This window comes from Anser brachyrhynchus, assembly GCF_964034855.1.
Source record: "Anser brachyrhynchus genome assembly, chromosome: 1".
NCBI lineage: Eukaryota > Metazoa > Chordata > Aves > Anseriformes > Anatidae > Anser > Anser brachyrhynchus.
The window spans coordinates 32,030,710-32,058,208 of NC_137694.1; the positions used below are offsets into that span (position 1 = coordinate 32,030,710).

The 27,499-nt window shown below is 39.4% G+C and overlaps 2 protein-coding genes across 10 annotated transcripts in view; one reads left to right on the plus strand and one right to left on the minus strand.

Annotated features, from left to right (window-relative positions):
• Window positions 1-240: 240 nt before the first annotated feature.
• ZCRB1 (zinc finger CCHC-type and RNA binding motif containing 1) lies at window positions 241-10,845 on the minus strand. Of its 4 annotated transcripts, none has more exons than XM_080574680.1 (8): window positions 10,704-10,845; window positions 6,535-6,622; window positions 6,339-6,367; window positions 3,600-3,711; window positions 3,412-3,519; window positions 2,450-2,559; window positions 2,271-2,346; window positions 241-912 (listed from the first exon to the last, which is right to left on the minus strand). In XM_080574680.1, exons 2-8 carry the CDS (start codon window positions 6,616-6,618, stop codon window positions 781-783), a joined length of 651 nt encoding a protein of 216 aa, XP_080430806.1. In that variant the 5' UTR covers window positions 6,619-6,622; window positions 10,704-10,845; the 3' UTR covers window positions 241-780. The 4 variants fall into 4 exon arrangements, with proteins under 4 accessions (XP_080430806.1, XP_080430805.1, XP_080430807.1 ...); XM_080574679.1 differs by lacking the exon at window positions 10,704-10,845 and adding an exon at window positions 10,238-10,525; XM_080574681.1 differs by lacking the exon at window positions 6,339-6,367 and having other exon boundaries at window positions 3,600-3,741.
• PPHLN1 (periphilin 1) overlaps window positions 10,800-27,499 on the plus strand; it is a 71,956-nt gene continuing 55,256 nt past the window's right edge. For 2 of the 6 annotated variants that reach the window (XM_080574636.1, XM_080574640.1), the window contains exons 1-6: window positions 10,800-10,936; window positions 11,710-11,805; window positions 16,191-16,238; window positions 17,503-17,594; window positions 20,219-20,398; window positions 21,265-21,326. In XM_080574636.1, coding sequence (XP_080430762.1) covers window position 16,238; window positions 17,503-17,594; window positions 20,219-20,398; window positions 21,265-21,326 — 335 coding nt within the window. In that variant the 5' untranslated portion in view covers window positions 10,800-10,936; window positions 11,710-11,805; window positions 16,191-16,237. Of the gene's footprint in view, window positions 10,937-11,709; window positions 11,904-14,804; window positions 14,919-16,190; window positions 16,239-17,502; window positions 17,595-20,218; window positions 20,399-21,264; window positions 21,327-27,499 lie in introns of all 6 variants that reach the window. The other 4 variants (XM_080574639.1, XM_080574641.1, XM_080574637.1 and 1 more) reach the window with 3 other exon arrangements.

Sequence of the window (27,499 nt, forward strand, 5' to 3'; positions counted from 1 at the left end):
CTATTATTCTTAAAAAAAAAAAATTAAGTATGAAGATTTTAAGAGTGACCTAATCACCATATCACCACCATATCACTTTGAATTTGTATCTCCTACAAAGTCTATATTAAATATAGGATATAAAATAATAATGAAATGCACAGCAAATTACTAAAACTGTACATAAAACAGAAGAACATCTTAATATAATTTTGGAAAACAGAGATACTGCTTACTCCAAAATGATTTCACAGACCAAACTTATGTAACAGTAATTTATTATATTACTGCATGAAGAATTAAAAGACTAGTACAACAGTTAAGGCTGAAATTCAACCCTAGGCAGAGAGCTAGTGCAAGATTATTCATACACTACTAAAGCACTGCTTCCAAACAGACAATAAATGGACTAATAAAGCATCAGAGGTGCTAACAGTGATCTAAGAGGAAGTCCTCTTAGGAAAACTCTTAAGAACTCCTCTAATGTAAGATTTTACTCCCATTTCAGGTCTAGATACTACCTGCAGGAAGCATTCTCCCTGATATTTTTCTGGATTTAAGCATAGAAACACATCACTTTCGTAAAAAGCTGCCTTGAGGGCAGAAAGTGGGTTAGGGGAAGGGAGAGAAAGAGAGAGAGAGAGAGATCAAAAAATGAGAGGTTCAGCTGGGAGGGTAGAACTGCAACATGATTTTCAGTGTCTTCAACACCAAGAAAAACATGTATTACAGATAACTTTGTTGCACTTTACAAAATGTACACTGTATATATTATATATATGCATATAAAACAATATTATTTTAATCACTAAGTTCTTCCTCATCACTGAAATAAGCACTTTTCTTAATCCGTGGACGTTTTGAGTCATCTGAAATGGAAGATTCCCCTGCAGTCTGTGTCCATCTTTGTTGTTCTTCCTCAATTTTGGCTTGCTACAATGGAAGAAGTATTAGTTAGTATTAAAAAAATAGTATTGTTATTTGTAATGCATCTTAATTACTAATAGGCTTTGAATTATTTCATGAGTTAAAGAATTCAGAAGGTTTAACTCCATTTTCAGATAAACTGTGTGATGAATGCACTAAAAAACATTTATGAAAGCAGCTCTCACATGCTGACAGTAAGAGTCTTCTGCACCAATGCAGACCACACGGAGTACCCTCTGTTTTCAACAAGATGAACTGTACACACACAGTAAACTTACAGAACTATAGAGCAGTTGAGATTTCAAGCGAAGGATGCAAAGAATTTGAAGTTGACATTTTTGAGTCAGCTTTGTTCCACTAAGAAGTCTTCCATCTGTTGCGTTTTGCAGTCACTCATTCATGGAATGAATGTCTTCAGAGATATGGTTATTCAACTAAAGGTTGAAATAGATGCTTCCTATTTTTACTAGAAAACATGCTATCCCACTTTAAATCTTTAGATTGTGAGAAAAATTGGAATATTTCCTGCTTTCTTTACACTTAGAGGCTTTATTTGTAATTGTGGAGTTTCTTTGGGATGTGGGTGGGGGGAATAATTGTGCATATTTGCATAGCTTTTGTTTCAGACAACGTCAGGTAAGTCATATTTATAAAGTCATATTCAGGACAAAGTTATCTTAAAAACTCTGAGGACTTTTTAGGCAGTGGGGGTATGCAAGGAACAGCTGGGGACTGTGGGGCCATGAAATTTGAACATCATTTCAGGCTTGCTATGTGTAGTGAAGCGAAAGCCTGTAAAGAAGTATTGAAGAAGACAGTAATATAGCTGTCAGACTACCTATCTACATAACAAAAACTGGAATAAATATGTTTTGAGAGGAAAGTTCCATTAGAGACAGCAATAGGCTGTATTAGGCAAAGGAAGTGCTCCAGAAATAGGTGTTGTTCAAGGATATTCTAGTGAGTGAGAGCAGAGTATGTACCTGTTCATTTATGCATAACTGTTTTTCCAGATGCTCAGTTATCAGAATAAAGAGGGATTTGTGGATCAAAAACCTAATGGAACATCACAGCAGAGATGACAGGGAACTAAGCAGCAAAGAAGCTTGAAAGAAAGAAAGAAGTGCAATTCAAAAACACAGCAATAGTGAAACATTAAAACAAAAAAAGGACTGAACATGCCTGCAATATGAAGAACTCAACTATAGTCACCAGCTACTGTCAGGCAAGAGTGCCCTAAGTGCTACAGAACAGACAGATGTAAAAGTGTATCTTAGAGACTATAAGATTGTTTTTGAGAAGAAGCTTGAGAGAAGTTCCATTAATAAAGCTCCAAATAAATATGCAATACTTCAATTTTGTACCTGGACAGCTATGGCCTGGCTGAGGCTGTCTAGAGCAGGGTCTTCTCCTTCCTCTTCACTTTCTTCTTCCTCCTCACTTCATTGTGCAGGGAAACAAAAATACATAGATCTTTATTTTAAGTGCTTGGTATGAAAAAGCTGCTTAAGTGAAGTACTAATATGGAAATAAATGTACATACATTTCTTCTGGTTCAACTACTTTCTTTCTCTTCTTCTTTTCTTTTTTCTTTGGTGGCTCCCGCTCTCCCAGCATATTTTTAGGACAAGCATAACTTAAGTGTCCTGCTTCCTTGTAGAAAAAGAAATATTAGTTAACAAAAATCATTACCAACCACTACACGTTGAAACATATCATGAGGGAAGTTAATGGAAGACAGTTCATGGGGAAAAAAATGGAAACAATTAACAAGATAAATGGAATGCTGAATAAGCACACAGAAGACAAACTCTTCTTTATTAGCTTGCCATGGAAACAAAGAGATCGGTGGTGATATGCATGTTTAACTGCAAATACCGAACAAGCTATGAGCAAGGCAGAGATTTTTTTTGGCTGCTGCAACATCGGAATACACTACAGCATGGTTTATGTTCAAGACAAGATATAAACCTCAGCATTAGCAGCTTAAGAAATATGACTGAGTCAACATTTTTGCTCTCAAAAATGTTATGAATATAAATCAAGTTTGCCTTTGATGTTAAATAAAATCCAAATCTCAAATGCCTACGTTATTGTGTTCAGAAGAAACGAGGAGTTGCCTGGAACTCAAAGAACACTTGTTCTGTGTAAAAAGAGTTGTATCCAACATTTATTATTTCCAAAGGTAGAGCAAAAGCAGGTATTCCAAAGCAATGATTAAGAGGTTTTCCTTCTCAAACGGCATTATACTACTACTCAGCTCTGTCTGCTCATCAGCATGTTAAGCAGGTATTATAAGCACATTTTCCTCCACCCCAAAAATCCCAAATAAAAGGCAAAGAGGGTACCATCATTCTTGAAAATGGTACAGCTGCTCTGCAAGTTGATAATATCAACAGCAAAAAGTATTTTAACACCATGGGTAGGATTAGCAACGGTGAAACAGAACAAATAAGCTGAAAGTCAAAAGATGGAGTATGTTGCTTTTCTTTTGGTTTTACTCACCCCACATTCATAACACTTAGACTTATCAAAGTAGTTGCGCCTGCGAATGAATTCTGCTGCTCTTCCATTATCAATGGCAATACTTGCTTTTATTACTCTTCCAAACAGCTACAGAAAACAGAAAAAAAGGTAAATACTTCGGAATTGTAAACCCAACCTTCCTGCCGTAACAACTTTCCATAACTTACTTGTTTGTTATTAAGTGCCCGAGAACAGTTTTGTGCAGATTCTTTATCCAAAAACAAAATAAAGGCAACTCCTTTGCTCTTCCTGGTGTCTTTGTCCTTCATAATAGTAACTCTGAAAACATATAACCACATTATTGGTATGCTTAAATTGTTTTAGAGACTTTTTTTTCCAGAAAGATCTCAGTGGGATCTTAGCTTGCTATATAGCAAAAAGAAAATAACGTATAATTAACTATAGAAAGGCTCATTAAAAAGAAATTCAAAGGAACAGCTAACCAGGCCATGTGCTTGGAGGTACAGTGGAGATTATCTAAAAAAAGTATGTGGAGTCTTTCCACATCATTCCAGTCCAGTACCATGCTTATTCCTTGAACGACTTGAAGAAAGGAGAACACACTCCATTTGTAGACAACGTAACTGGAGGGAACTAAACTCACTGGAGGTGAACTTAAAAATCTGGGACCAATCTTGACCATTGCTGTAATTGCTGAAAAAGCAGTGTACTGAACTGCATCCAAACAGAGTTCTATTTCTCTCTAGGACTAACCAGCTAAGGTATTTCGCTGTATTGTTCTACAAGTATCTCCAGCTGGAGTCCAAGCAGGTTACGGATGCATGTAGTAGCACATCTAGAAATTTAAGAAAGACTTTTACCCAGTAAAATCCACAGAATGACTAGAGGTAAAGAACCCACCCAACCTCAGTTCTTTCAATCTTATGTCAATTGTATTCTGTCCTAGAAAACATCAGCGGGAAACAGGATGGCAGTCTGCATGTATGTAAAAACACAAGTACGCGTTAAAAACGAAAAGAATAGACTCCTCCCTACATCTGCCACTGTAGGAAGAATGACTTTGCATAAAACCTCAACAAATGAGTTAAAGTCATAATAGGATAGACTGGGATGAGAAATGTAGTAAGGAAGAAGAAAAGTCAGCGTGATTTTGCTGAGTCAAGTCACACTTCAAGAAAAGCCCATTAAAGCTTGTTTAAACTGACTTTAATTAGAGGGCAGAAGAATCTCCAGAAATCAAGCTAATACTTGAAAAGATTTTTCTTAGGAATTAATAACTAGTTAGAGATAGCAAACTGAGGCTAACAAGGATCAGGTTTCACACTGAAATGGAAACACCAGTAGTATCCCATAGTATCTGCACTGTCTAGAGTCAGGTGAGCTTGCAAAGAATTATGTAACAAACTTTGCTAAATACAAAAGTAGTCATGGTAGTATCATATACACATGGTATCCTGTGAGTCTGCACTTGGTTTAATTTCTGGCAGTAACTAGACAAAATGTCAGAAAAAATTAGGTATCAATAAGTGAGTTTTTTGTGAAATAAGGTACAGGTTAAGGAAAACAGCAACTATGCAGATAGAGTAGCAAGTTCTAAATCATTTACTTTCACAAAGCACGCAGCACAGGATTTCTTCAGCACAGGCATCTGAAAACACCATTTCTGTTGTGTATGGTAGCCGAAACAAGCAAATAAAACACTAGAAACTATCGATAATGGAAAAGAGAAAGTATGCAGCTACAACACCTTTAAAATAAGCAAAGTATCATACCGTCAATACTTCATGCAATTCCCATCTTCCTATCCAAACAAGTTCAAAAGCCAGGGTAGAAGACCCCTGCTCCCTACACACACACACAGCACAGGTACATTTAGATTGTGGAACTCCTTACCAAAGGATAGCCGGGAAGCCAAAAGCGACAAATTTATGGAGAACAGGTCCGTCAGCAGCTATTAAGCACGAATGTTACTACAACCTTTGGCTTGGGATTTTTCTAAATTAGTAGTTCAGAGATGAACTAAAACAGGTCAGATACTCCCAGCCTGGAAACAAAAGAGTGCAGCTGCCCTGTTTTACTGGTCACTGCGTCTGTCAGAGCCCTACACAAGGGTTTTTCCTCTCATGCATATTTTCCTAAAGTTGTGGTCTGATTGGCATTTCCTGCTATTTTGTCACCTGAAACACACTAGAGAGACTTCAAAAACTTTGAACTTAGTGCTACATATCAGAAATTGTTGCAGTGGCCACCAAAAGTTACAGCAGATATTTACTGGTTGAAAAACCTGAAGTCTAGAGTTTTGTTATTCTGAGCAGCTAAAAACAAACAAACAAAAAAAGAGTATGTTCCTTACCATGACATCTATTTCTATCATTTCAACACACAGACAGGTATTCACAAGAATCTTTCATGAATAGCCCACATATTAAGAGTTGTTATCATCCAGCTTTATATCTGATCTTAAACGTAGCACTAAACAGTCACAGTAACAAATCCCCCTGGAACCACAAACAGAGGAACTGTATGTTGCCATAGTGGGAACTGGATGTGAGAGCTGTGACATCTCATTCCCGTATTTAGAAGCTCCTACTCTCACAATTATTCACCTGTGGCTGAGGTGAGGGAAAGCAAACAACATTGACTAGAAGAATATTGTTTCAACTACTTGAGAGAAAAGATCTCTGGTACACAGTAGCATTCTACTTGCTCTGGAGAAGCGGTTAACAAAACAGCACTTGTCTGCAAGACAAATATTCCTGCAGCATGTGTGCAACTGCAAGAACTCCCAGCTGTTAAATTTATACTTTATTAAAAATGAACAGGCCTTCAATAGTTACACATTTAATACTTAAATTATAAAAAGCACAAGACATGCCAGTGAATCAAAGACATTAAATATTTAAGATGAAAGCTACAAAAATAGCAGGCCATATCAGATCACTTACTTGACAACTTTCCCATACTTTGAAAAAATCTGAAAAACAGAACAAAATAGAAAGGTTTAACAATAGACAATTCCATGCCATTAGTAATAAATTTATCAAGACAAACTTTTCTAAGAGACATATATCAATATTGTATTTGCACTCAAAATTGTTGTCAATCGGTTTAGTCTGAACAGTATGGCTCTTAAAAACTTACCCTGTATAGGTCATTGTTGGTCAGAGCAAAGGGTAAATTGGACACATACACAGTGCTTTTGCTTGGTGCCAACCCACCACTCATTTTTCTGATGAAAGGAGAAAGAGAGAAGAGTTAAACTGTATCCAAAACATCAGAAATTAAAAAGCAGTTGTGAGAGATTTTTTTCTCCCCCAAATTGTTCTTTTAAACACAGCCCAGATGGTCATGATAAAGTTGCAATAAAGCATAGCTTTCATTTCCTTTTTATCATTTTACATAAAATCAGTGTTCGCCCTTGTGTTCTTCCCTCTCCCCTGGATTCAAAGCATATTTTTTCTCTGTCCTAGTCAATCAATAAGCCATGAAAAAAACTGATGGGTTTGTGTACTTGAAGTAAGCCTCCATCTCCATTTACTGAATATTCTGGCTAATATGTGATATTTATAACCTTTGTTCAAGTACCTACATGATTTGATTCTTCATACTAGTTTCAGCTCAGCTACATTCAACATAGAATAAACCACTTGTGGTTAAGGAAGGAAAAAAAAAAAAAAAGACACTGCCTTGGCTTTAAAAAGTGTATCTCCGCTGTTAAAGCAGCAAGTATTTCCTCTTGTATCTATTACTCATGCTTCCGCAGTGCTCTAGAACTGGAGATTTCCAGAGCTGGTTATGGACGGCATCTCCTGGCCGAGCAGTTCCACACTGGCAGGAATCAGGGAAATCTCAGTGCCAATTTCCTTCCTATCCTCTTCTAAGTTCTTGGGACTAAGGAGCCAAGACTATGTCTAGAATCAATGAACCCACTCAAAAACATTTTAAACATCCCGTCTTATAACTGCATGCACATAATCTAATATGAGGTAAGGAATAACTGAACTAACTTGAAAGAGAACAGACTGTGTTTTTCCTCATGTTTGGACTTTTCCCAAAAAATTGAAGTGGCACTAAAGTCTGTGCAAAGAACTTCCTTCTGATTCATTCTGTAGCCAAGGCTTGGTCCAAAAATGGGTAAAACACAAGATCAGAATAAAATACAGCCCTTATGAGAGAATACACCAAAGAGTACAGCAAAAATGTTTCCTATGCAGCCCACCATCCCTGGGGGTGCTCAAGGAAAGGTTGGACATGGTGCTTAGGGACATGGTTTAGTGGGTGACGCTGGTGGTAGGGGGATGGTTGACCAGATGATCTTGGAGGTCTTTTCCAACCTTAACGATTCTATGCTTAATGCTTGCTTAGCCAGTTTCCTGCAGCCTTATTCCTGCTTCTTGGTACCCCCCCCCCCCCCCCCCCCCCCCGATTGCTAGCTGCCTCTGAGGCTCAAGCCATTTCTTCAGCAAGACCAATTCATTTTAAAATGCAAAAGCTGACGAAGGGATGAAAGAAACTAAAGAAATCAACACCCATCATAGAACAGACACAACGCCTTAGAGGACTTTCCAGGTAGGGAGTTTGATCAGATGCAAGGGTCAATTGTCAACAAAGAAATTAATGTCAGGCTCTAATCCATCGGTGGTTATTTTTTTTAGCATTTCATGATTCAGTCATCTGAAGGCCTAATACTCCCAGTAGACACTGATTATTCAAGTATTTTGCTTCTCTTTTCTGACAAGTTTAATGTATCACAACTCGTTTAAGCGGCGGTTTCTAAGTGATCAAATTTTGAGTTTTTCCACGTTCAGAGACTGTGTTTTTTGGCACGAGTAGAAATGGCAACATAAAGGTTAAGCAAATGAAAACAGAATAAATTTGCAACAAAGGCCACGCATTGCATCTGGTGTTATGCAGACTTGATTCATTACCCCAGATTCCTTGCTGCTTGGCATTAGTATCCTTGACAAGCCTAACCAAACCGACTCGGCGAGGCGCCGTACAAAGAGGTGGCTCGAAGCGCAGGAATCCAGACGTCCAGCACAATACAAAGGACATGGTAAGGGCTACCCCAGTGCTGCATCATGGTATAACACCGTTATTTTGCAACAGCAGAGAAAACAGCTAAAAACAGTCCCCCGGACAAATTTAACTGAAATAGCGCCGTGGTTCTGACTGCCCAAATAATTGTAGCAACCCACATCATTCAGGACCCCTGTGCCGGTGTTTCAGTCATCTGACTTTTAACGTCTAACTTGTCGGACAGGCACAGTTTTAATAAAACAGGATGGAGAGTACCTGTAAGGTGACTGCCGTTCTCATGTTCGAGTCGGCAAAGTTTCAAATTTACCACTCCAGGAGGGAATGCTTCCTCGGGAAGGATGTCCTGCTATAAATACTAAGGGGTCACTGCAATACTTTATAATGATTTTCCCAAAACCAATCTCTCAAAAAGCTTGAGCATGTTAAAAATGCAGATTTCTGGCTGTGTGAATACAATGGTCTAAATGCAATTGTAGATCCAACTACAACCACAATTCTTTCCACTCCCATAAACCTTTACAAAACATTGCCTTCTTTATTTTTTAAAACAAACCACCATGAAGTGATTGCAGGGATACAAACAATAGTTTTTTGTGTTTTTTTTTTTTCTCTTTCCTTTAACAGATGCCAACCTTGCCACACCAGTTTCACCAGCTTATGGGGAAAGGAGGGTGTAAAAACCAGCCAATTCCAGCTTTAACTCTCTAGATGAGAAAATCCTCCATTCCAAGGCTCAGAGTCCTTTTACTTCAGGAAATTTCTAATTTCATAAAACAGTCTGACACAAGTTTAACATTTTCATCACATTCTTTCTCCTTGATCACCAGTCTCTCTACTCTCCAGGATTTCACTTCACAGGCTAACATAATAAATAAATAAATAAATATAAAAATCAAAATGAGCATCTGAGCTTTCTACTTGACGCAGGGGACTCCCTGAGCCACGTACAGCCTGACTTCTATAACCCTCTAGAGCCCCTCAACAAATCGAAACATTTCTGTTTTCTAGTGAATGCTTTTATGTGGCTTCCCCGATCTTCAAGGTATTACTTGGTTACTTAACTTTAAAGCATCAGCTGGAAGCCAGTACATTATCTCCATGGGGTCTAGCAGAACCCCCATTAATCTAACAGCCTCTCTGCAATATTAATGCTTTCTTCATTTATTCTTTTCACATATTAACTTTCAGGATGAGGTTGTCTGTCATGACCATGACTTGTGGAATTCAATCTTTTTTGTCTTTGCCAACAACTCAAAGAAGCCATTCCCTGACAAGAGCCATCTGTATGTAATGATTGGGTCTCCTGCAAAATACGTCGGGTACTCAAGTATGCTTTGCTTGATTCCAATATACCTCATGCAGTGTCCATCACTCATGTTGAGAACACCAGAAGAAAAGACAATGATTAATTCCAGTAACTGGTTTTTCTGCTCTGTCCCAGAACATACAAGGACACCACCAAAACAGTTCAGATGCCTCTGAAGCATCAACTGGCTGGAGTCTGAACGCACTGATACTTTCATGACTTAACATCCACATTGCCACTTATGCACAAACTTTTTACTTGTTTGTTTTAAATACGCATCAGTAAGGTCAGACTTGTGGTTTAATGAATTAAAGATTTATAAATGATTTGCGGATAAATCACTCTAGACATGATCATTCAGGCCAATCAACTTAAGTTCTTTTATCTTGATGCTTAAAATGCCATGTTTTATTAATAATTTAATAGCACCAACAGAATTTAGAACCAAATCAACAAAGCATTAGTTCCGGTAGTAACTTGGCTAAAGCTTATAATTACATGCTTGTGGTAAAGGAGGGAAGAGAAGTCCCCTGTTGGTCACATGCCCAGAGCAGCTGTGGGTGCCCCATCCCTGGAGGTGCTCAAGGCCAGGCTGGATGGGGCTTTGGGCAACCTGGTCTGGTGGGAGGTGTCCCTGCCCGTGGCAGGGGGTTGGAGCCGGGTGGGCTCTGAGGTCCCTTCCGGCCCAAAACAACCTTTGATTGCACGAAACCGAATTAATTTTCTCTCTGCTCCCATACAAGGCTATTAATCACTCGCTGCACTCGTTTACAACACAAGAGACGCGTCACGAACTATCAGAGCAGAACCCATCTCTACGCAGCCGCTCAAACACTACAAGGCAAACGCTCCACAGGGTCACAAGCAGATAAATTAAGCCGACAGTACCCCCCCCCCCCCAAACACCCCGGCCGCGTCCCCAGGAGGGGGCCCGTCCCCTCCTCGCCCCCCGCGCCCCCCTCACCCCTGGCGGCGATGGCGTCGGCTCCCCGGCGGGGCGGCGCTCAGCCCTCGCGGGCGGCCATCTTACGGCAGCCCGGCGCGGCACGGCACGGCACGGCCCGGCCCGGCGCGGCCCTTCCGCTGACGCGGGGCGCCGAGCGCCGCCTGCGGGAGGCGAGGCGGCCGCTTCCGGGGGCGCCTGCGGAGAGTGGGAAGGCGGCGGGGGCCTGCGGGGGGCTCCGGAGGCGGCGGAGGGTGAGCGGGGCCGGGCACGGCCGGGCCGGGCTGGGCAGGGCAGGGCGCGGCCGGGGGTGTGGGGAGCGCCCGCAGAGCCTCCCGGGGTCCGGCGCTGCCCGGCCTCGGGGGGGGGGGGGGGGCTCGCTGTGTCCTCTGGGGGGAGAGGAGGAACCGGGACCACGATCCTAAATATATGTGTAAATATGTGTGTATTTAGGACCTAAATATATATGTGTATATATATATATAATATATATATATGTATATATGTTTAGGATATGTTTAAAATACCTTAAACACACATACCCACACACATATATAAGGTTGACAAAGCCCACGTGCTTTGGGTTTGGGGTTTCAGTTCTTTCCCTGCTGCCGGGAAGGACGCTAGCTCGGTGTAATTACGGGAGGTATTTAATCCACACCAACTGCTAATGAACGTTTGGAGGGTGCGCGAACCCCTGAGTGCTGCTGGGGAGGCGCCTCATGGCTGTGGGGGTGCGGCATACCTGCCTTCGACTCGTAGCATGGATCCATCTTTTCGTTATTTATGTTTCCGGAGAGCTAAATGGGGCCTAAATGCGTCACTTAGCAGCTCTAAAACAAGTCGTTACACTTAGCTTAACAGGGGAGCATCCCCTAATATATTTAAACTCTTACGAGTATTACAACACTTTTTGTTCTATTACAACAGTTTTTCACTGCTCTCATGCTCCTTAAGTGAACCTACTTTTCCCTAGGTTAGACTTCTGATGGATAGTCTTATAATACATATTTTTTCTTAATCCAAGGTGTTCAGGACTTCAAGAGAGCAAAAGCTGTGCAGGAAAGACATAAAAAGATGTGGAAGTGCACACCACCTCTGCAAGTGATGAGTAGAGTTTGAGGTATTGATTTGCCCAGCTGAAATATTCAGCATCTGTTAATACTTTCATACATAAATGTTGAAAGCATCCAAGTCTTGACCTGCTACAGCAACAATGCGGTGAGCTGGCATATTTTGTTATCAAATTGTTCGTGCCACAGGATGGAAAGGCACCGCAGGGGTGGTGATCTGTACAGTTGTTTGTGTCGGCAGCACAGCGGTCCCATTGCAGCTTGGTAGAATATTTTTTGATGGCATTGAAACTGATGAAGGATGAGATGTTGGTAACTGCGGCTGTTCGCATAAACGTAACCACTAATACATCAGTCTTTATGTTAATATAAACTCCCAAAGCATTATCTCCATTTTCTCACTCCTGTTGATATATTAGATATATTAGAGTGATATAGTTAGAAAACTGAACCATAGAGGTTTTAAATGCTCATTAGAAGGTCCGTGTTGCTGATAATTTTATTCAACTTCTGTTTTTTTTTTTTCCTTTTGAATTTGGAGAAGATTTGACTTTTGCAGTCAGTGCCTTCTTAAATTGATTTTTTTAAAAATATTTTCTTTTAAACCCTTATTTTATGTCAAAACTGTTGTAAACTCGTTAGGAAAGATTGGAAGAAAGCCTCTTATTTCAAGTTAGTCGGTGTCTTACCTAGGTGGAACATGCCTAGACTTATTGCAGTCATGCTTCTAACTGCTTTTGAAAATCTTTTGGCCTAATACTTTTTTTTAGGTAGAGATGGATTCTCTTTGTAACCCTGCTTTTTCTCAGTGCCCCCCTCCCAGTATTTTATTTATTATCATGCTGAATTTTTCCCTCTGCTCTTGCACTTCTGATGTTTCATGTTGCCAGTAGAGATCTAATCAGTGTTTTCAGCCTGCCCCAAGTATGGGGAGAGGAGGAGAAGGCTACTTTTGTCCCAAACTCAGTTTTCCCTATCTTTATTCCTGTCTAGTTAGGAGATGCCAGATAGGTTTGCAGCACTATCAAATATGGCCTTTAAGGGTTGGAACAAAAAGCTTCATTGTGTCTCTTTGTTCCTGTCCTCAAGGCAGCAATGGCTGGCTGTTGTGAAATGGGCCATGATAAATCTGCTAAATTTACAATTCCCTGAGGGCCCTTCCTAGGTCTTACTCTTACAAGCTCATCTAAGATGTTTTCTGAGAGATTTGGCAAGGCATAGGAGGACAAAACTGGCCTACATTTACCAATTGTTGTGGTTTGTCACAATAATAGTACAAAACCAGGTGTGTCCCAACCCAATAGCATCAGAAAGAGCGCAGTTGTCTGCCCCTGGACTCTTGTTTGCATATGGCAAAATGTAGCCATCTGGGTAAGAAAGCTGCGCGTTTTTGTAACAAAAATGTAGATTCTGTACAAGGTTGATAGCACACACTGGAAAATTACAGACGGTGATGAAGTAGGTATTTCTAGCAGTGATGAAAATTGATGTCTCAAGTAAGTGTAAACAGACAAGAATTATGTACAAAATATTGCAGAATACTGAAGTGTTCTTCAGCATGTTAGTATTTTTAACATGTTTATGTTCCTCAGAAAAAAAAAAAAAGATTGACAAAGAAAACCCAGTTGTGCAAAAATCTGATGTTTAAGTGAGCCGTGTAATCTGCATAATGAAGAAAACCTTTTTGTATTACATCTGTTATACTAGCGTAGAGGAAGACGTAGTGCTGTGATAACCGGAGCAAAGCCAATTTTGGCAGCTGGCCACAGCAGAGCAGCTTGTGCTGCATTAATAGAATGGCTTCTGTGTACGCTAAAGTATCATCATTTGAGAAAATAAGGAATTTGCTTTAGGGAAAACAGCCACCTTTGACCAAAAATAAGGAAGAGGCTGATTAAATGAATATAGCAGGGTATTATGCCTCATGATGTTAAAGAAATACCAACCACTTTTGGTGTACGTGCTAATAAAAAATAGCATCAGTGACAATGGGGTTAGGTGTAACAAAAATGGTTACATTTTTTTTAATCTTTGTTTTGGAGCAACTTTGTACTAAGAGAGCAGGTAGATCTTAAGCTTTGATTTCTTGAATCCTTGTTAATGAAATATTCTTATATTGATCCTAAAAGTTTTGACACTTCGTGGTTGTTATTAAAGCTGTGTTCTGATTAGGTCACATCATTTAAAAAGTGGAAGTTTTTTCTGTAGAACCAGATGAAATGGGTTCAAGGTGATAGAAAATGTGCTTTTCTCTCTTCAAGCATTTTTTTTTAGCATTTTTTTTCTTCTGGTATTTTCAAAAGCATCCTCACTTTATTTCATTGGTCTCAGCTTAAAAACTGTGGTTTTAGTCTTCTCTATAAAATTGTTTTTCTGCCTTTTGTCGTTACCAGCATTCTGGACAGTGTGCTTTATAATTGATTCTGTCTGATTAATTTTTTTCCATTTTATTCCTCAAACTGCAAAATCTCACGTCTGAGATTTTCCTTCCCTCTTTCCTTCTCCATCCTTTCTTGCCTTTCTGTTAATTTCTTATCTGATATAATTGTGTATATATTATATATTTTTCCTTCAGTTTATTGGCTTTTGTGACGGCATATTCTACCTTTTTTCCTTTTTTTTTGGTCAAAATGGTAGTGATAATGCTTGCCAGTTGCAGTATGGTCCCACAGCAGTGATGGACGTGGTCGTGTGTTTATCAGCCATGAAGCCATGAGCATGTCTGTGAATGCTGGTGCCTGCTGCCAGTGTTATGTAGTGGGATGTTGGAGGTGGCTTAACTGGCAGAGCAGCGTGGTGTGAAAGCTTGCATCCTGCTTTAACGGCATTTTTCTGACGCGTTGCTTTTTGAACGCTGTGTTCAGTTAACGATTTCCATAACTGTTCCAGGCGGCAGGACATGGACATTGCTGTATTTGCCAAAATGCAAGCAGAAAAAAAAAAAGGCAATCAAAACAAATGAATGAACAAAAAACAACCCACAAAACAAACAACATCTCTTAAAAGCCACCAGGCACTGTCTTCATCCTGTTGCCCATGTCCCCCCCAGGTCTGAAAACCAAGTGAGGGTCTCCACCGAGGAGTAGCATCCACTTACATGCGGGTGGCACCTCGGACATGAAAGGCCTGGCAGCACGGAGCATCCGGGCGTAAAGTACCAGTGGTGAGGCGTTGAGAGAACCGGTGCACGCAGCTCTTCTGGTGTAGTGATGGTTTTTGTCTTGCCTCCGCTAATTCAGTCCCTTCCAGTGTGTTTGAAGTACAGACGTGTTCGGTTACTGTCCTTGTAACTCTTGGCAAGGAAGAAAAGAGAGCTGTGCGGGCAGCGAGGAGTAGGGTAAGGGCAGACGGGGCACGGTCCAGGGGATGCAAGGAAGAGGGGACGCAGTCTGCTTGAGAAATGTTGATGCCTGCCCAGCCCCTGGCATGCGTTTAAGCCTTTAGGTAAAGTCACTGAAGAAGAGAATGAAGAGAGAAGAGATGCAGTTACTGTAAAACCACCAGGAAAAGTGCTTCTAAGGGGTGCACCTGACCAACAAATACAACTGTTGCGAGCAGCTCTTTCAGAATTAGCAGTTGTTGCGCGAAGCCCATCTGAGGGGCCCGGGACAACATACCCTCCCGGTCTCACCCTTACCAAAACCAGTACCAGCCCAGCTCTGTTGGTTCAGTCAGCTTTTTATACTCTGTGCCTGCATCAGACTACTCTTGTGTCTCGGTTATGGAACACACTTAACGTCAAGTCTGTTATAAAATGGGGCGTTTTAAGAAGATGCTCTGATCAGTTTGTATCAATCAATGCTGTTGGGAAGGGTGGAAGGCTCTGAAGGGAAAGGCTTACCACTATTCAGGAAAGAGCTTCTTAATGATTTGCTAAGCAATTGTTAAAGACAAAGCATGTGTTAAACCAAACTTTTCATTAACCTCTGGTCACATGCAGTGAAGTCTTATTTTTCTCTCATTATTAATATAAATGTGAACACAAAATGAACATAAAATTAATATTAATCACATTAATATTGAAAGACAATTAAATGAAAGTAAGTTAAGTGAATATATTAGATATTTTCCTGAGTGTTTCTAAGAAAGCAGTTTTGATAATTTCCAATAACTTTCGCTAATAAATGGAAGAGAAACTTTTACTTGAGGTAGTGAGTAAAAAACCGTAATATGGAAAATAAAACTCAGAAACTTTTTCAGAAAGTGTTGTACATATAGTAATTTGTCACAGAAAATTTGTTGGTATTCTAAATTCTGATGTTCATGTTCTTACTTAATTAAGTACAGTGAATATCCAGTACTAATTCAGACAGATTATGGGGGACGGGCAGCTGAAGGATTTCTATTTTAAATGTCTGGTTTACTTACAAGAAATGTACATATGAGCTTGCTTGAATGTTTTTTTTGCTAATTTCAGTTTCTTTTCTATTTCCAGGTGATTGAATGGGTCTTCTGAGGCACAGTTGCTGAAACTAACAGAAAAGTGAGTATGCAAGTATTTGTTGTTTTTCACAAAAAATTATAATTGGCAGTGCTTACCTCTGATTACAGTTAATAAACCCTTTATCTTGTTGATTCTTGGCATCTGGAAGAATTCTTATTTTTATATAGCCTCATAAGACCATTTCCAGTTGAGCATTTTTCTTTTATGAAGGTAGATAACGTTTTATATTTCTCCTTTTGAATATGTCCTGCTATTTCTTTTTTGTATGGATTATTTTAATAGCTAGAACCCCTTGTAAAAGGAAACATTGAGAAATGCAATTCTAGCAATTTCTTAACTATTTTCAGCTATATATATACTTTTTTTTTAACCTTTACAATTATCAGAAAGGTTTCAGCTCCTTGAGTTTGTGTTGTCTAACACAGCAGACTCTCTTATGGTGATGGTTTATTTCCACATGATTTTAGTTACTAATTTTGACTTTGGAAGTCACCGTTTTCCGGAAAGAGGAGTTTGTGAGTTCTGCTGGCTTAAAAAAGGAAAAATCTGCTTGTGAAGAATGCATATCATTCATGTATTCAAAACAGAGCTTTGTGCTAGCTGAATGATGTCGTGTTTTATCCTGTTTCCAGAAGGTCAAGATGATGAAATAATTCAATCAAAATTATATAGGAAAGTAGGAGCTCTGCAGTTTAATAAAGAGGAGTTGAACTCATTTTAAAAAAACAAGTCTTTTTTTTAGCACAGAAATATCAGAATTGCTATGAGGTGTGTGTGTATGAATTTACTTCTACAGTTGATATTCGCACTATGTGTAAATCTCAATAGGGTTGTTTACAGTACCCTAAGTCCGGGATTTATGCTGAATATACTTCACTAATTTCCAGTTCTTGCCCATGCTGAGTTATTTTGTGAAGAGTGCATAGCAGAACTCCATATAAACTAAAACAAAAGTTTGTTACAGATCTTGGTTTTATTTACTACAATATCTGACTATTTGAAGTTTTATCCCTTGACACGTAGAGGCAGTTTATGTTGGCTCTTGGTACTGCAGAAGTTTTGAACAATATTGCCACCAGAATCTTGATTTCTAGTTGCCTTAAATTAATTACTTATTAATTATAAATAGATAGATTTACTTTTAAAAGGACCTCATTTAACAAAAAAAAAAGGCGTGTACAGAGCTTGTACATAATTTATTACCTCGGGAGAAGCCAGAGAACCTGTCATTTCTATGCTTACTATCCTTTCATCTATTCATAACAAGTCTGGTTTTGACTAGTTGGATTTTTATTGTCTTTAGTGGCATATCGAAGAGATGAAATGTGGTCTGAAGGACGATATGACTATGAAAGAATTCCAAGAGAACGTCTTCCTCCAAGGATTCATCCTGATGTAAGTATACTATGTTTCTTAATTATTATACTATACAGTGACCTGTAATGTAAGGGCAGCATTTAGGCAGTTAATTCCTGGTAAACCTTCACATCTTCCTCTTTGACCTCCAAGTTCAGTTCTTTTCTCATTCATTCAAGTCAACAGTCTAGCAAATACATCTGTAAAGAGATCATAGGAGGCCTATCAGTTTAAATCTTGTTGTATTTTCAAATCTATTGAAAGTGGTTTAGAGAACTCATATTTTGATAAAGTGATTTTTTTTTACCAGCGTAATTCTTTGTGTAATTAAACATAGAATTTTTAATAACTCGTGGAAAAGCAGAGGCCATACTGTATTTTGTTTTTCTCCAGAAACTTTTTTGTATATTAATACATCTTTGAAGTGATTAGGGGTCATTAAATGACTACTTGCAGTGTTCTTCTTGTCACCGATGCATCTTTTTATTACTATGGTATAAAAGCAAATGTTTATAGCAAATGTTGAAAATACATACTTGCTAAAGAAATTATTTTGTGGAGTCATGTCAGGAAAATGATTGCCAAAAGGAGTCTTATTTTCTAGGCCTGGAGACTACTTCTATATGTTATGCCTGTAAAAACAAATGCAAAGGCTGTGCTTGCTCTTCTGTAGAATAACTTTAGAATGCTTTTAGAAAATATCTGTGCCAAAGAAGCAGGTGAAATTACTTTTCTTTTTTTCCCCTATGTCTGAAGTCTAAAGAAGAGACAGAACAGTTTGCAGTTTTGTCATTTTGAGCTATTATGGTTTAAATAGAACTGTAAGAATACTTTTTAATGTTTCTGTCTACATGCTGTGCATACATGTTTTGCAAAATAAAATTTCATCTATGCCTGTTTTTCTGAGTTTTAATTACCTTATAACTTGGTATAATAACGTAGCTAATTTAGCATAATTTCTGGGTTCCCTCTGCCATATTTTTAGCTTGTTTTTTAGGAAGCAAGCCACCACTGGTAACTAGCTATGCTGTTTCCTCCATTGATCAGTGTATTAGTGATTGGCTTCTCTGTGATATTTTTAATGCTCTTCACAGGCAACAACAAAGTTTCTGCATTTTCAGCAAACTAGAAATCAGATAAGTTGCTGCAGGGTATTTAGTCAGATGCTTCTCCACTAAATTTATCAGTAATAGAATATGAGGAAAGACAGAATATATTTTAACAGTTTTTTTCTTTAAAATCAATATTTGGCTTGACTAACACATTGCTAATTTAATTTATCCATTTTGGCAGTGACATTTCTAAATTCCATTAATCTTTCAGGTTGTCCAGGGAACAAAGCATGGCATATACATTATGGAATTTTATTTTAAAAGTTAAAATGTGTGATGTAGTCTTCTGTATCACACTTAGATGGCAAGGTTTTGTTAGCACGTGGGCTGCAGGGTTGGCCATTAAGAGGAGGTACCAGGAGCTGCCCAGTGTCAGATCAGAGCCAGCTCCAAAAGGGACCTGCTGCTGGCCAGAGCCAAGCCAGTGAGTGACACTGGTTGGGCCTCTGGGAGAGCAGATTTAGGAAAGGGAAGAAAAAACCAAACTGCTATACAACAGCAGCTGGGAGAGCAAGGAGTGAGCAAATGTGAGAGAAGCAGCCCTGCAGCCCCCCAGGTCAGTGCAGCAGGAGGGCAGGAGGTGCTCCAGGCACGCAGCACAAGTTCCCCTGCGGCCTGTGGAGAGGCCCCTGGTGGAGCAGGCTGTCCCCCTGCAGCCCACGGGTTCCACACGGAGCAGATCTCCACGCTGCAGCCCGTGGAGGAGCCCCCGGTGGAGCAGGTGGATGTGGCCTGGAGGAGGCCGCGGCCCATGGAGAGCCCCCGCAGGAGCAGGCCCCGGGCCGGAGCTGCAGCCCGTGGAGAGGAGCCCACGCAGGAGCAGGGGGTCTGGGGGGAGCTGCCGCCCGTGGGGGACCCGTGCTGGAGCAGTTTGCCCCTGGGGGATGGACCCCGTGGTACGGAGCCATGTGGGAGCAGTTCTTGAAGAGCTGCTGCCTGTGGGCAGCCCCCGCAGGCTCAGTTCAGGAAGGACGGCATCCCGTGGGAGGGACCCCACGGGGAGCAGGGGCAGGGAGGGACCGTGAAGGATGAAGCGGGGATGAAGCTTCAGGGACTGACCGCAGCCCCATTCCCCTGCGCCACTTGGTGATGGGGAGGAAGTAGAAGACGGTGGATGTGGAGGAAGGTGTTTTTAGTTTGCTTTCAGTTCTCACTGCTCTAGCCTGTTATGAATAGGCAATGAATTACATTAATCTCCCTTATTGACTTATGCTGGGTCTGTTTTGCCCATGTCAGAAATCGGTGAGCAATCTCCCTGTCCTTATCTCAACCTAAGAGCTTTTTTCTTTTCTCCCACATTATATTTTCTCCTCTTGTTTTTGTTGTAATTAAACTTGCAATGCCTAAACATTGCATCGGAATAGTGTCCAATTAAATACAAGTTATTCCACCATCAGTCTGTTGTGACTTTTTATGGTGTTCCCCTGTGCTTATTTCAGCTTTGAGATTATCACAGTCCACTGTTTAGAAATAACATACTGGTTTTACTCTTGTGTATTCACTATAGATTTCCAGATGTTAAAAACAATATGATTTTGTTTTGTGGTTTAGGATGATTACCATCGAGTAGTAAACGTCGTGCCCAAGAAACCACCACTGCTTGATAGACCTGGAGAAGGGAGTTACAGTCGGTACGATGATTACAGCCATGTTGAGTACAGGGACTACGAAGAGGGTCGCAGTTTTGCCCATGAACGAAGAAGTGGCCCACCACACCGAGGCGTGCATAAGGTGATTCTTCTCCTGTGACTATGTTTGCCACCTTATAAAGGTTTGAATGCTGAACAATTAATTATTTTTTCAGACAGAACATTGCTGGTTTTGCTACTTCATACTTTTATGCAGTTACTGTGCCTCTAAGACTTCAGTGATGATACTGTAATAAGCGTTTTGCCTGCTTTTTGTGTTTCCTAGTTACTGTATGGGCTTGGAAACGATCCTTTGTCCAGGTCTATGGGGAGCTCAGAGCCTGAACTGGGAAAACAGGAGTAGCCAGAAGTCCTGTGTAGTGTGGTGCAAAGTTACCTGGATGACTAGAAGAACGATAGCAAAATCTTTGTGTATAACAAGTGCTGGCACGTGACTTGTTGAATGTTGTCTACCTAGCATTCTAATTTGCAAAGTTGTTAACTTATTTAAATTCTGCCATGATGCTGATTTTTTTTTTTTTTCCAAAAGCTACTCAAACACAAACTTTGTGATCACTTTGAAAGGTCATTACTGTGAGTCCACCAACCCGGCTGTTTGAAATTCTGTAATTCCAAGCTAGTGATGAGAATTTATATTTCACTGAGGAAATTTATATTTTAAAAGCAGAGCCCATTTATATGGTTTGGAAATTTTTGTACCATACAAAATACAACAAGTTTTTGTTTTGTATGGCATCTCAAAGTTGCTCTTTTTATCAATGATAGAGGAAGAAAATAGGAGTGGGGCCGAGTGGATAAACTGAGAGGAAATCTTTCAGTGAACAATTAATACTCTTACTTCATTAAATGCTTTGGTTCTGCAGTAAAAATAAGTACCATTTGGAAACATTGTATTTGACATCTGTTGCTGAGATACGCTTCAAACAACTGTTTCTGTACGTTTTGCAGGATGAATCAGGATACAGATGGCCAAGGGATGATCATTCTATAAGTCGGCAGCCTGAATACAGGTATTTTATAAAACTTTACAGCAGTGCCATGCGTAGGAAGGTTTGGAGGCTGTCTGTTCCAATCTCCTACTCAGAGTAATTTCTGTTTGAAACAGAATGATCAAAATGATCAAGGCTTGTTCAGCTAAATTTTGAATTTTAAAACTATGCTGGGAAGGTTTTTTTTGTTTGTTTGTTTTTTAGATATTGAATGTTGTGAATGTCGCTTAACTGCAAGGGTATTGTTCAGGTTCTCCTTCCCTAAACTGTCTTAGCATATTTAGTTGAAACAGCATGTTAGTGATGTGCACATGCTGTCATTCTATCTGAGCTATTGGAATGTACCTAAAAGCCTGCTCTGAATATCAATATGCTGTTGTTGCATCTGTTAGAAACCCACTGATCTATTCGGGTTTCCCATTATTTCCCTAGTAAAAAACAGTTAAAAAGCTACTTTCACATCTTTGCTACCCCAGTCTGTTAAATAAAATACAAACTGTTTATGTGACAAATTTAATGTACATGTGCATAGGGATATATAAATATCACTACCTGCAGGAAAAAGGTTAAGTAAGTGTTACGTTTTAATAATCTTTGTCTTATGGAGATAGTCTCAACAAAGCCTGTTCCAACCTGTAGATATATTCAGATCAGTCTCTCTTTGAATCTAGGAGATGTTCGTGTACTTATGCTTAAATGCAGAAACAGAAGAGTTCCTGCTGTATAAATTTGTCAATCTGTAATTTAATTGACAGTTTATTCTTTAGAATTTTCCTTAATTAACCTTACTGTTTATTTTTGCTCAGATAATGACATCAAAACTGTCATAACACTTACTGTGACTATGTAGAACATTTTTCTTTGTTATCAAAACAGTTTGTAGAGTAGAGCAGTGGAATGATAGGGATATGGGAAAGGATATCTGCTGAAGTGACAGATGATAGTGGAAAAGTGTTTTCTGGTTATGTTGTTTTGAGATACAAATAAAATAAACGACACAGAAGTCTTTATTTTAATATTTGTTTTTATCAAGGATAGGACGTGTAATGATAATATCTTTAAGATGTTAAAAATTACTTGCCTGGGACTGCAAGTAATTTAGTGCATCTACCTAGTCAGTCACAGTTTTTGTATGACTTAGAGAATTCTTTGGTCTGTCTAATGTTTGCTTCAGTGACTGCAGTACTTTGAGGCCAAACGGAAAGATACCTGAACCATTTAAAATCTTGCTGAGGTGGGTAGTGGGTAGATGCAGTTCACCATATCCTTGTTCTGACCTTCCTGTTTTCTCAGCTGGACTGATGAGCAGGTATTAATACAATTAATACTTTTAATACGTTAATACATTTAATACAATTAATTTCTGTGACCAATTTTTAGTCTGTACCTCAGGTTCCCATCTATGAAATGTAAGGAATAGTATTAAACTGTAGGGTGGTTAACATGCATGTGTCTGCAATGCAGTTTGATATGGGATTTTTTTGATATGATAAATAAGGATAGTGTTACACTCAAATTATATGGACAAGGGTGAAACTCACTGTAAATATAAAGACAAGAATTAATTGTTAGTGTATATTTCCATTGTATAATGGAAATATTAGCAGTCTAAGAATCATTAATAGTTCAAATTTAATTATTACAGGAAGAATAAGTCTGTGCAGAAGAAGTTAAATAGTAACAGTTCTAGGTGTTATTATTGCATGCACACTTCTTAGTTTCTTAACCTTTCTTCACCTGCTCCTTTGTGTATGAATGATGGTGGTCAAACAGTGAATTGTCAGCATCTTTACTCCTGTGCAGGGAGGAGTTGATGTTGGTGGCTTAGGCTTCGCCCTAAGATGCACCTGGGATCACTTTGTCAACAGGGTTTTATGTCTGTGTTTTTTTTTTTTTCATTGGTCTACAGCACCCCATTACAGCCAAATTTGTCATATATGTTGCCACATATATATATATATTAGTGTCCTGGCTTTGGCTGGGGTAGAGTTAATTTTCTTCACAGTAGCTAGTATGGTGCTGTGTTTTGGATTTAGGATGAAAATAATGGTGATAACACATGGCTGTTTAAATTGCTGCAGAGCAGGACATGAACGGATCAAGGACTTCTCGCTGGTGGGGCAGCACGAGAAGCACGGGAGGCTGGGGGTGCACAAGGAGCTGTGAGGGGACGCAGCCAGGACAGCTGACCCAAATGGACCAAAGGGATGTCCTGTACCATATGGGATAATTAAAGCTGGGGTAAAGGAGGAGGTGGGGACATGTTTGGAGTGATGGGATTTGTCTTCCCAAGAACCCATTAGGCGTGGTGAGCCCTGCTTTCCTGGGGATGGCTGAACACCTGCCTGCCGATGGGAAGTAATGCATGAATTCCCTGTTGTGCTTGTATGCAGAGCCGAGTGATCTGTCTCAGCCCATGAGTGCTCACACTTTCACCTTTGCGATTCTCTTCCCCCGCCCCGCTGAGGTGGGGAAGCGAGCAGGTGGCTGTGTGGGGCTGAGCTGCCTGCCAGGGCTAAACCACAACAGGTAGATGCTATTTCGCTTGTTCCTTTTGTTACCCCTAAAACCAGTGTTGTTCGTCTGGCCATTTGGGAGTACTTTGCAGCCCAGGAGTCCCCAGTGCCAGGCTCCCATCTCTTATCATCCCATGACTGTCTTTCTGAATGCCATGTCCCGTGTTTCCACTTCTTAAGGTGTCTGCTCTTGTAGCAGGCCCACGTTTCTGCATACTACATCATTGTGTTAGTTGGAAATACCTCATTCTACGTAGAATAACTCTTCCTTACTGCCGTCTGCATAAATCTATGTTTGTACCATTAAAGAAAAAAAAAAAGGTAAACATGTTAGCTACAGACACCTGGTCAGTTAGAAAAGTTGCTGTTAAAGCTTCGTATACTGTAACACCTTTGTATGCGATAAGGGTCTGTGTGCACAGGACTTCTTCTCAAAACTGTGTTCTTAGGGCTAGAAGCAATTGTAAAGGGTTTTTGAAAGGTAAATGTTCTTTGGAAACCTGTGTAAAAATTCTTATATCTTTCCCTCGTACTTTAGAACACAACAAACAGGAAAAAGACCAAAAAAAAAGAAAGGGGGGAGGAGAGGACACAAAACTGAGTTAATGCCAGGCAGCTTATTTTTACATAGAGCAAGAGTGGCACCCAGTGGTCAAAAAGATCGTCTTAAATGCTTCCTGATTCCTGCCAATTAAAATGCAAGGATAAAATGTCAGCTCATTTTGCAGGCTTCAGTAACGTGTTAGTGGTAGTCCCATCTTATTCTTTCTTAGAGGTTTCAGAGTGTCTGACTGTCACACAGCTGTGCTACGGAAGAACTTCACAGACGTGTTTGGTTCAGTTGAGCTTATGTATTTTCAGTTGAATGAAGCCGTACTGATTTATTACTTAAATACGCTTTATGTCAGCAGTCTGCTTGTAAATAAGAGCAAGGGAATAGTAAATACCCTTAAATGTCAAATTCTGTGATGAAACTGCTCAACACTTCCAGCGTTATGTGCTTGGTAATAGTTAGGTTTTTTCTCGTATTGCACATACTGAACTGTAGTGGATCTCAACAGAGTAGATCAAAGTACAGTACTTGGTATATTTCATCTCATTCGGTGAAAGAGCTAATTTGTGTTTCAAAGACATTTGCACTATAAAACCCAAGATTCAGAAATTATTGTATGCGGAAATGCTTGGATGTGATAAAGATACTTTGTGTAAGTTTTTGTGGAGTATGTATAAATGGTGCTTTTTTTTTTATCTTTGAGGTAGTAAAAGGAGATGTAAGATTACTTTAACCAGAAATACGTAAAAATAAAATTAAAAAAAATTGCATGGAATGTGGGTAGGCCATAGTACACAGTGAGGTTTGTAAAACTAAAGACACTCAGGAGACTTGTGAAGTTAATGTTTTTTTGTAGTCAGTACTGTTACTATGAATTCTAAAAAAGAATAGGTCTTTTATTGACATAAATAATCAATTGGAGTTTTCTTGAGTATTCTTAAAAACTCATTCAGCAGCTAAAAGTGTGCTGTAAGAAACTGTCAGTATTACGTTTAGCATTTCCTATTTAAGCATTAATCATTTGCACTTTCCTGCTTTGATTTTTTTAGCAGTTTAACTGTCAAAAAGTAGTTTCTGGTCTCTTGCTCTTTCTGTTTTTGTTCCCCCTCTCCTCTTCCTTTGATGAAAAGCTTTACTTGATATTCTCCCAAAGCAGAAGAGGCTGCTTGTTTGGAAAATCAAAAACCTTTAAATGGTGCAGCGTTTGGGGGTGTGTGTGGAAGCTTCCTATACTAAAGAAACAGTTTTTAAATTTTTTTTTATTCTTTCCTCAAACTTCTTGCCTTTTCCTTAAATAAATAAGTAAATAAAGACGATGTGCTTGCTTACTTTACAATCATAACGTGTAAGCTGTAATATGTCAGCTGACCAGCAGCAATTCCCCATGAGTGACGAGGATTGCTAAGGGTCTTCAGCTTGGCTTAGCTGTATTTTTCTTCTTGCCTTCTTCCTTCTTACCCGGTTATGCTCTGGTTTCTAAGCAGCTGTTGTTTGCCCATCGTCTGTCACTGAGCAGAGCATTACTGGTGCTTTTGCCCTTTTCTGGACCATTCAGTTCTGTAGAGCTGTTAGCTGTTTTCTACCATGCTCCATGAATAGTTCTCATGCTGATGTGACTTCTTTACGGTTATACCTTTTTTATATGTAAAAATAATTTGGAGGATCTGCTGGGCAGAGGCTTCCAAATGAGTTTCTAGCCCTCTTTCTCCTGGGCTGATCAGTAAGGGATTCTTACTGGATTTCTGAACTGCAGGAACTGGTGTAAGATTTGTAACCTTACAGTCACAATTTGGTTTGAAGTTGTGTGCCTCTTGGTGCAAGCCTAGCTGGCATGTATGAAGAATTGTACATCAAAGCAGAGTGTCTTAGTGTGCCGAGCAGAGAATTATCCGTGTATGTGATGGCAGTCGTAATGTCTTGATCGCTGATGCTATGAGAATTGTGAAACTAGGAGAGGAGTAGAGATCAAATAACACGTGACTTGTTCATACAGCTATCTTTTACTGATGTTGATCACTCTTCTGGGGCTGTGTTATTACTTGTCTTTCATGATATATCAAACTCATTTATTCAGAGCACTCAAAGGAGTTATTTCCATGCATGTCAGATCTTTGCAGAAGTATGCACTGAAGAACTCCAGGGTTCCAGTTCCTCTGTACAGCCCGCGTAACAATGGATTTCACATACATGTACATTATTAAATGAGATGAACTGTTCTGTCTGAAATGCTTTAGAAGATGTTAGCTGCTGTTTAATCACACCAAATTTTAATCCTTTAGAGCGTTCAGAGTATTACTTCATTCTTTTTTCCAGCCACACTGAGTTCATAGACTTCAAATATGCAAAACTTGGCAACTTAAGATGGGCAAGACTCATCTTCAAAGAGAAACTGCAAAATAATGCACTTGTAAATCTGAGCTATACAAACATTGAATTTAAGACTTAAAATTATCTGAGTTCCAGATTTTCTGAAAATAAGGATTGCTGTATTTGTAGACAGAGTATTCTGCATCAGTAGTACTGGTGTTTCATATAATACAGAAGTGGCTCACACAGAAAATTGAGCATCTCCTCTCTAGTTGTTGTTATGAACATGTTTTCCTGTGTTAATGAAGGCAACTTGCAACTTGAACTCCATCTTTTTTTTCATGTTTTCTTTTTCCATCTACTGTGTGAAATCAAGAAGTAATCCAAGTCCAGTCCTTAATACTAATGCATTTTTGTACATAAAACAGATCTACTGATCTGTGGATCGTACAAGAAACACTTTGTAATTAGTAGAAATACTAAACAACAACAACAAAAAAGTAATTTTGATGCTAGAAATGAAATAAAACTGTGTGGCAAAGGGTTGAAAATTCATTTTAAACTATTAGCAATCTGTGAACAACTGGGATTCACCAATCAGTTCTGTATTGTGCTTTAGAAATCTTTTAAATCAGTGTCACTTTACCTTTCCTCTCTTTTTTTTGGAACGTTAAGCTTCCAGTTATCTCTGCAGAGTAGTAAAGCATTATATAGCCCAATTTATAGACACAAACCTTCACAGTGAGATTGTGTTTACTGAAGTTCATGGAGAAAATTGGTAGCGAAGTGGGAGATAGAAGTACAGCAGTCGTGTTTTT

Bases quoted from the DNA above. Each gene is read 5' to 3' on its own strand.
- ZCRB1 (XM_080574679.1), bottom strand. From the start codon at position 10,308: ATGGGGCACCCACAGCTGCTCTGGGCATGTGACCAACAGGGGACTTCT. The intron at 6,368-6,534 runs GTAAGTTTTTAA...TCTGTTTTTCAG, and splicing joins CCAACAATGACCTATACAGG to ATTTTTTCAAAGTATGGGAA. The intron at 3,712-6,338 runs GTAAGTGATCTG...ATATGTTTTCAG, and splicing joins AAGTATGGGAAAGTTGTCAA to AGTTACTATTATGAAGGACA.